Raw genomic sequence first — 10,010 nt, 5'->3', positions numbered from 1 at the left:
GCTGACGCCGGCGCTTGGGCTGTTTCTTCGAGGGGTCATCCTCCGTTGTTCCTTCGCCATTCCCATCCTTTGGGATATCCACCATGTATATGTCATATGATGAGGTGGCTTTCCAGTGCCCAGTAGGCGCTGGTTCTTGGTCGTCTCCGGCATCGTCATCCATACCTTCGATGTCTTCGGAGTCGAAGTCTAGCATGTCGGTTAGATCGTCGACAGTGGCTACTAAGTGGGTGGTGGGTGGGTTTTGAATTTCTTCGTCGTCCGCATCCCAACCGTCCTGACCGCAGTCCAGCCAGGGCTCTCCTGATAACGAGAGATACTTTAGCGAACTCAAGATGTCGCCGAAAGGTGAGTGTTGAAAGATGTCCGCAGCGGTGAACTCCATGATCGGCGCCCAATCGGATTCGATTGGAGGGGCGCGGGAGGTTCGGAGTCCGGCGAGGAGTCCGGCACCTCGGAGTCACGAGCTTCATGAGGGACAAGGTCAGTGTTCGGCTCCATCGCCGTAGAGGTTGCAGCCCCCGAGGCGGTGTCTAGGCACCCGTCCTCGATCTGCGCAGCCGGCTCCGAATTGAGGATCGGAGCGGACTCGTGTGCGGCCTCCAGGGCACTGTCCGGCTGTAGAGCTAAATTATGCCCATCGTGACAGCGCGGCGCGCTCGGCTGTGGCTCGAATCCATCGAAGATCAAGTCCCCGCGGATGTCAGCCGTGAATTTCAAACTTCCAAATCTGACCTGACGGCTAGGGGCGTAGCTTTCGATCTGCTCCAGATGGCCAAGCGAATTGGCCCGCAGTGCAAAGCCGCCGAATACGAAGATCTGTCCGGGGAGAAAAGTCTCACCCTGGACTGCGTCGTTGTTGATGATCGAAGAAGCCATCGAGCCTATCGGTGACGACACAGAGGAACTCTCAATGAAAGCGCCAATGTCGGTGTCAAAACCGGCGGATCTCGGGTAGGGGATCGCGAACTGTGCATCTAGGCGGATGGTAACAGGAGACAAGGGACATGATGTTTTACCCAGGTTCGGGCCCTCTTGATGGAGGTAAAACCCTACGTCCTGCTTGATTGATATTGATGATGTGGGTATTACAAGAGTAGATCTACCACGAGATCAAGGAGGGTAAACCCTAGAAGCTAGCCTATGGTATGATTGTTGTTCGTCCTATGGACTAAAGCCATCCGGTTTATATAGACACCGGAGAGGGTTAGGGTTACACAGAGTCGGTTAGAATGGTAGGAGATCTACATATCCGTATTGCCAAGCTTGCCTTCCACGCCAAGGAAAGTCCCATCCGGACACAGGACGAAGTCTTCAATCTTGTATCTTCATAGTCTTGGAGTCCGGCCGATGATGATAGTTCGGCTATCCGGACACCCCCTAGTCCAGGACTCCCTCAGTAGGCCTCATTGTGGGCATGATCTCCTTGCCAGCACAAGGAGAGGATCTACGGGCATGGAGCACTCGGACGACACGACTTGGGAGATACACAAAGGCTGCTCACGCCATTCAGGTACTGGTCCTCTGGGAGCTATGGAAGCATTGGAACTCGATTGTGATTGATGGTAAGAGCCCGAATGCTATGGAGAATACAATCTGAGGGTGTAATATGGAAGCAGGCAGACATCCTGCATGCGGATATTACTATTCTCCCAATAAATGTAGAGGTGGATGGGTGGGAGTACGGTGAGTAATTCATCTATAGCTGACACCGTGGATCGTGTGGACGGGGCTCTTTCCCTTTTCCTTCTATCAATATATGATACACACATTCGTGCGTATTCGAGAAAAAGTACATGAGTCTGGAGGACCAGCCAGTAAGTAATCCAACCTAGGATAGGATAGCTTTCTGCCAGCCTGCAAAAGAGAGCGACCAACTACCCGATGTCTACTGCATGCATCCAACATCCACCACCGGTGCACCTTTGCTACTACCACGAGCACTGCATCTGCATGCATGACCTGTGAGCGTGTGAGTGTGTGTTTTCTCCCTCGCGATCATTTGCTGCTGCTGCTCTCCACAGGATCCTACACAGTGGAGGGCGATGGCATGATATGATGCGCCGCAGCCTGCTCGCCCTCGATCGTCCTGCGCCGGGCCGCTTTACAGGTAGGCGCCCGAAAGCGCACGCACTACGCAGACAAACCTCACAGGGAGGAGTTTGCAGGTGCTGGAGTGGAGACCGGTGCTTGCTTGCCAGCCCTGAGAACTGAGATCTTTTGAACGAGCGCTTGGTTTTTCTCTATGTTTTTTCGTCGTCTCCTGATGATGTGGAGACGCGTGTGCTCGTTGCTGCAAGTTTAGAGGAGCCCGTGCCTTTTGCCGTCTGTCTTTCTGAGATGCTTAATTGCTGATGATTTTGTTTGGAGCACGGAGAAGGTACATGTGCAAATGCGCAATCACGTGTGTCGTATTATACAGTGGAAGCAAAAAAAAGTTATGTGCACGTACACGCGTATGCATGCTTGTACGTGCTGAAAAGGTAGTACAGGCACTCCTTGTACCGTCTCTGGTATAAAGGTTTCCTGCACCCTTGGCAATCCGGCCGGGCGTGCAATGATGCCGGAGTCTGCTTCGTACGTGTAGGTCCTCCTGAGACGGAGTACCTGAAGTTTTGGAGCATCTTGTACAAGCTTGTACTAATATTTTGGTATTGCTTTATTTGTATTCAAAGATAGACATCATCCAACAGCCGGACCTCTCAAACCCGCCCCATACGCCCAGGTGGGCCGCCTAATCACCGTCCGGTCGCAGTTTTTTTACCCAGACGGACCCCTCAAACGGACCTCAAACGTCCAGGCTGACCGGCACCCCCAATATCCATCCCAAATATGGGACGGATATGGGGCGTCCGGGCACACCCGCCACGTCGTACAAAGCCCACGCTGGCCCACCCGACCCCATATAAATTCCTCCCCATCCGCTTGCCGGACCAAACCCTAGCCACTTCACTCCCCTCCTCTTCAATCCCCTCCACCGCTCAAGCTCATCTCCGGCTCCTTCCAGCCGTATGCGGCATGGCAGGCAGCGGATCTGAGTCCTTCAACTCCAGATCCGTCGTCCTCGAGCTCATCCCACGGAGCCCGAGGAGGAGATGGCCGTCCGGCTTGCGCTCCGCCGTGCCCGGGAGGAGGCCCGTGCACGGTTGCGCTCGGACTCCATCTGTCAGAAATTCATTGTGTCCGTCCAAATGGCGCATGGATGCGACGCTAGGCCAGCCGTAGCTGCCTTGCCAGAGGCCGTGCGGCCCGTCCGGCGTCCGAACGCACTGGCGGACGCGCAACCCCTTCGTTGGTGCACCGACATTCGGGACGCACCATTGTCCCACGAGGCCATGACACTGTGTGCCCGCCGTGCAAGGCACCGGGCGCGGGAGACGGCGGAAGCCCTCGCGGGGGCGGACGTCGGCGAGGCGGAGTCGCATTCTCCAGCGCCCCGTATGGGGCATCAATCCGGGCGATGCAACCGCGTCATGGTGGACGTCAGCGGCTTGTCCCCGGACGGATGCGTCATCGATCTGATCTCCATCAGATTTCGGGCTCCGACGAGGAAGAGTAGGACATGGGAGACGGCGACGCCTCGAGTCCCGTGAGTCGCTCGTGTCCCATGCCCTACTCTATTTTGCCTACGACCGGACCAACACTCCGAGGAGCGCAGCTGGCCGCCGGACATGGCCAGGGCGGAGCCGGGCGAGCGAAGAGCACAACCGGACAAGCTCTGCTTAGATTAGGTTTCATGTTGCATGTAATAATATGGATTTGAGGTTTCTAATTTGAGGTATCCGGATGTAAATGCATTTTTTGAGGCATGACCAGTCACTGCTCGCGCCCGCCGGGCGCGTCCGCGGGCATTTGAGGGGTCGGATTTTGCCAAGTTCAGTTGTAGATGCTCTAATCGAATCCCCATACTCTGGTCATATGCCTGGGTTATCCGACACTTCTCAAACCCAAGTTATAGATGGATTTGGATCCGTCTGGTCGCGTCCATCATGTCGGACCCATGCCAAATCCCCCAAGATCGACCTCCACCCTTGCTAGACCTGTCCTTTTCCTCTTTGTTCTGTCCTCGCTCACTTCACCATTTGTTTTTCCTGCTCTCCCACCCTAGCTCTGTCGTCGCTCCCATCTAGGCCCAACCCGTAGTGTCGCCACCGCCGTCCTCTATCGACCTCAAGAACGATCGACGCCCCGAACGCTGCCCCGATACATCCTACTCCACCCGCTATTGAGTTTGCTGAAATGTCAAAGCTTTTTAAGGTTCTTTTGCACATTTGTAGGCAATGGATGGATCCGTCAGACGATGAGTCTGCTTCCCCGAAGCTTGATGAATTCATCAATTCGCAGAATGCGGACATGGATGACGACATAGATAAGGACTTGATAGTGATGATGAGCATCCTTGAAGAAATGGAGAAAAGTAAGAGGAGCATGTTCTCAACTTGAAGGGTTCGATGCCATGTAGATTAGTTGTTGCTGTGATAGGATAAAGGGCCAACGTGGTCTCTATGCCGACTACTTCAAACCCAACACGATATTCCGTGAGGGTTTTCTTGGCGTCACTTCCGCATGAGCAGCCATTTGTTCTTGTGCATAGTGGAGGATGTGAAGGCATATGCTTCTTACTTCAGGTCAAGGAGAAGGATTGTTGAGGACAACTATGTTCTCTCCTATGCAGAAATGCATGGATTCTCGATGCTGGGATATGGTACAATCGGAGATGTTTGTCCGGATGAGAAAGAGCACATACATTGAGGCAATGATGAATTTTTCTTATACCGTGGTGAAGATGCTTGGACCAGAGTACTTGAGAGAACAAAATGCCGAGGACATGGAGAAATTACATGTAATTGGATAGAGAAACTATGCCTTTTCTTCTAATTATAGTTGTATTGTTGTGTGTCATATCCATTGTTCTATGTATTTGTATCGTTCAATGGTCCACATTCATGCAGGGCCGACCTAAGATTTCAAGGGCTCGGGGCAAGGTAATACATAGGGGGCCTAAAGCCACATAAACTTATGAGTATTCATATTGCTATTTCTTGAAAAAAAAACTCAGTACACTATAATCTGTATTGCCTTGTGATCTAGACTATCAAAAATACAGGATCATAAAAATTTATGATAAAAGTTGTTCACTATTGTCCATCCACACTTGTATTTCTATATTAGGTACACTTTAGCACCCACTCAAATTATTGTCATCCTACATTTCACTAAGTTGTTCTTTAACAATAACTTAAGATAATTCCTCGAAATTCAAAGCAGTTGTATTTGTTCTAAAACACGATAGCTCATTTATGGGTCTCCATGAACTCATATGCATATTTTCTACTTTTCTTTTCTCAATAACAGTTGGATACTTTCTAGATGAGATCTTGCAAAGTCAAGAGCAGTCTTGCTAATTACTGGAACAAGTCATGGAAATAACAGACAAACAGATGATAGAAGAAATTAAAAACATTGTTGATTCAATAAAAATGCAAAGCAAAGGCATGCAACATGGCGCGTGATCACCTGGATGGCTAGAAAAAACAGAAATTGCAAGATTTGTTACTAATTACAAGTCATGAACAAAAATCCGAGTTCCTCTTACCTAATTCCAATCAACACGAGCAATCGGAGTGCGAGACAGATAGGTGTAAGGATGACCTTCACGAACAAATGAACATGTAAAAAGAGGGACATGATTTGCATTGCAGAGGAAGTGGATGAGAATCAAGAAAATCCGATTGTGTTCTTTCATTAATCACACCAACAACCAAAAAATCACAGTTAGATGAAGTGGGCGGGGCGCCGTCGACCTGGCTGATTTGTTTCCAATCGGGAAAGAGATGGGTAGAAGCCGGAGAAATTGTGTGTGCAACATGCTGCAAGCTGAGAAGTAACCAATCAATCGGTTGGTTATACTTTTTCCCAAATGATAAATGCTACACGTCAGGTGTGTGGCACTTTGGCCCTGACGTTTTACGATGGCAATTTTATCCACACAAGGATGAAATATTCTAGCGACACACGACAAGTTTTTGTTAAAAATAAACTGAATCATGAAAATTGCCATTCTCGTGTCACTAAATTTGCTATAAAAAACGTTCGAAGTGCCATGTGTTCTTACCTGACGTGTGGCACTTTTTTGTGATAATCCATCCATTATATGAGCTAAATATCATCCAAGGATGGCAAATTGCATGGAAATAATATTTTGAAAAGGGGGATGTGGTTGCCCGGACGAACAAACGAGGGTTCACCGTCTCTATCCGGCGACACATCGACGGACATATGGGGTTCAAATTAGACAAGTTCGGTTGAAGATGTTCTCATACGCTATCCTTTTATGACAAGACATATATGTTCTTCTTCTTTTGCTATGACACGAAAGCTTTTGTGTGAGAAATAAAACCTAGGCTTCATCTCGTTTTGTTCCAGTCGAGGGCGACGTGATGCACAACGTTGACAACTGATCGCACAAGACGCAACCAAGTTAAGATGGCGATGCGTGTACAACGGTCCGTGATAGATGGGACGGTCGATGTCTTGTGAGCACGTACGTACGGAGTCGATCGCTTGGGTGCCCATGCAACCGAACAGAATTCCCGTGGATCCTCTCCGAATCCACAATGATTTGCACTTACGCCTCGTGTGCTCGTGGCATACGTGACACCCAAATCCACACGAGGAAGGCTTAATTTGGACGGGCACGCACACGAGTCCACAGCCCGAACAGTAAATAGTTACAGTAGTACGCACTACGAGGCCACGAGCGATGCCTGAGACCCCGAAGGAACACCAACCAAAGCCTCCACGCCTCCTTGTTCACGTGCCACGGCAAAGGGTGAAATCGTTCACGGTCTCGCGCCGAGCTCCTAGATAAATGCCCCGACGACGGCCGTCAGGATGAAAACACCGCCTTGTGCCTCCATCGTCCCGAGGATCGATCGAAGAGCCAGACGTGAAGCGATGAGCCGCCGCACCAGGCGCGGCGACCGGCAGCAGCCGCCGCCGGCTCGTCCCACGACCGTGTCCAACAACCCCATCTTCTTCGTGCATGACGGCCTCGACGACGTGCCGGGCGCCGCCGTCGCCAAGCCGCTGCCGCTGCCTCCGAGCAGGGCGCACCTGCAGCCTGCAGGCTCGGGGCGGGCAGACAGTTCCACTTCCACGTTAATGGCGAGCCGGCACGGGAGCGGCTGGGTCCTGAGGAGGATGCACCACCACGACCCGTTCCTCGCCGCCTACGTGGCCTGCACCAAGAGCGGCGGCGGCGGCAAGGTCGACGCTGCTCCGGCGAAGCGGCAGCAGAAGAAGAACAGGGGCAGAGGCGATGCCGCTGTCCAGGGGTGCGGCATTTGGAGCGGTTGGACGGCGGCGGGAGCGAAGTACGCCGGAGCGATCTCGTGTAAGTACGGCTGCGACGTTGCCACCGCGCAGGGCGACGATCCTGCCGCATCCCCGGCGCCCAGGCTGCACCTGTCGCGGCAGCTGGTGGTGATTCCGGCCAGCAAGAGGGCCCTGCAGCCACGGGGGCGGGCGCAGGGCTGAGGGAGGGTGCTGTACTTGTGTTTGTTTCTGCTGCTGTGGTGCACCCCATGTACATAGCCCATGTACCGATACTACTCTACTGCCGTGTGTAAAAATATTCTTATATTATGGGACGAAGAAAGAATATGTAAACTTGTACGTGTACATTGTGCTGTGATCCACAGTACAGATGAAACGTGAAATCAACCGAGAGCTTTGCTACATCCACGGAGGATTCACGGGGAATTTATGGGTTTTTTGAATTCCGCCCACATTACACGAAGTGTTTTTCTCCTCCCTCTCCCTCCATTCTGCCTCCTCCCACGCGAGATCATGGGTCCCCTCTCCTTCCGTTTATCGCATCAGCAATACAAGGGACTAGGACAGTTTCAGACAGGTAATGGTACGATCATGTTTTTAACTTAGGTTCTGGTATTCAGTCGTCAGTGGTGAGGCAATGGCGCCATCATCGTCATGGAGTAAGAGCATCTCCAGTCGTTCGGCCCTCCAGGGGCATGAAATATCGCCGCTTGGGGGCCAACCGACGGTAATTTCGGCGTGGGGGAGGGGGCTCGGGTTCCCAGCCGACCCCCATAGTTCGGCCCCCAACCGCCAATTTCAGCCCAAACTCGGCGCAAATTGGCCGAAATTCGGCGTTCGTCGGCACCAATTCAACATTAACCAACTTTTATGACATAGTTCATCATAAATATCAATACAAACCAAATAGTTCAACGAAGCAAACTCATAATTCAAACACAAACTAAAACTCATAGTTCATCACACATCAAACTAGGCGTTGCCCTTGAGCCTTCATAGGTGCTCCACCAGATCGTGCTGCAGTTCTTGATGCACATCTAGGTCTCGGATCTCCTGACGCATATTGAGGAAGGCAGCCCATGATGCTGGTAGCTAGTGATCAACTTGGGCAAGAGGACCCTGCCTGTAATATGGTTCAGTGTTGAACACTTGCTCTTCTTGCTCGTTCTCAATGATCATGTTGTGCAAGATGACACATCAAGTCATGACTTCCCACATTTGATCTTTCGACTAGGTCAGAGCGGGGTATCGGACACCAGCAAATCGAGATTGGAGCACACCAAATTCCCACTCGACATCCTTCCTTCAAGCCTCCTAACACTTGGCAAAGTAGAAGTTCTTGCCTCCTGGCACAGGGTTTGAGATAGTCTTCACAAATGTGGACCATCTCATATAGATGCCATCTGCAAGGTAGTACCCCTTGTTGTAGTGGCGCCCATTGACCTCGAAGTTCACCGGAGGAGCATGAGCTTCAACAAGCTTGGCAAAGACATTCAAGTACCGCAGTACATTGATGTCATTGTGAGTTCCTGGCATACCAAAAAAGGAGTGCCAAATCCAGAGGTCCTATGACCACTGCCTCAAGTACCACATTGCAAGCTCCTTTGGCGCTTTTGTACATCCCCTGCCAAGTAAACGGACAGTTTTTCCATGCCCAAGGCATGCAGTCGATGCTTCCCAGCATCCCATGAAATCCTCTTGCTGCATCTGTGCTAGGATCCGAGCAGTGTCTTCAGCATTGGGTGATCGCAAGTACTGTGGTCCAAACACTGCCACCATTGCATGTAGAACTTGTAAAAACACTCAATGGTGGTGGACTCGGCCATGCGTCCATAGTCTTCCAGTATTCATCGGGAGCTCAGTATGCAAGCATCCTCATAGTTGCCGTGCACTTCTGGAGTGAGGTGAATCCAAGTGCACCGGTGCAGTCCTTTTTGCAAATGAAGTAGCTGTCGAACTCCGGGATGAAATTCACAATCCTGAGAAAGAGCTTTCGGCTCACCCGATAACGGCGCCGAAGTACTTTCTCGCTGTGTAGTGGAGCGTCGGCAAAGTAGTCAGCGTAGAGCAAGCAATAGCCCTCCAGTCGATGCCTCTGCTTGCTCTTACGCCGGCCCGGCGCCGAACCACCTCGCCGCGGCTTTGCATTGCTCGCGAACAGGCCGACTAGTGCAGCGAGGACCATGAGGTGCTCTTTGTCCTAGGTGTCGGCCTCGGTTTCCTCCTCCAGCAGCGCCGTGAAAGCCTCCTCGTCATCGGAGTCCATCGTCGAACAGGCAAAACGCCGAACACCTGGCGGGCGTGGTAGGCACAGAGCCGCTGGTATCCCCTGTCGCCGTGGCCGGAGCGCTGGAAAGCTCGCCTAGGAGATGGATGGAGGCTACAGCGGCGAAACCCTCTTTTTCCGACGGGGAAATGGCCTTTCTAGCAGTGGGCCAGCAACTGTGGGTAGGTGGGCGGCGCCGGGATCGGCACGGCGGCGAAAGGGCAAGTGCCATCCTACAGTGCACGGGGGCGAATCTGGGCGGGGAAAAGTCGTTTTTCACCTAACAGTAGTGGCCCCTGCGTTAGTTTTCCTTCCACCGAAGCCCCCAAGCGCCCCCAGTGCGCTGGGTTCGGTCTAGGATCGCCGGACCAAAAATTGGGACGAAACAGCAGAATTTAACGTCGGG

The 10,010-nt window shown here is 52.0% G+C and overlaps 1 protein-coding gene across 1 annotated transcript; it reads left to right on the top strand.

Annotated features, from left to right (window-relative positions):
• Positions 1-6,875: 6,875 nt before the first annotated feature.
• LOC119293311 lies at positions 6,876-7,740 on the top strand. The gene has a single exon (XM_037571827.1). It carries the CDS (start codon positions 6,895-6,897, stop codon positions 7,537-7,539), a length of 645 nt encoding a protein of 214 aa, XP_037427724.1. The 5' UTR covers positions 6,876-6,894; the 3' UTR covers positions 7,540-7,740.
• The last annotated feature ends 2,270 nt before the right edge of the window (positions 7,741-10,010 follow it).

This window comes from Triticum dicoccoides, chromosome 4B (assembly GCF_002162155.2).
Source record: "Triticum dicoccoides isolate Atlit2015 ecotype Zavitan chromosome 4B, WEW_v2.0, whole genome shotgun sequence".
NCBI lineage: Eukaryota > Viridiplantae > Streptophyta > Magnoliopsida > Poales > Poaceae > Triticum > Triticum dicoccoides.
This window is presented reverse-complemented; position numbering and strand designations above follow the sequence as displayed.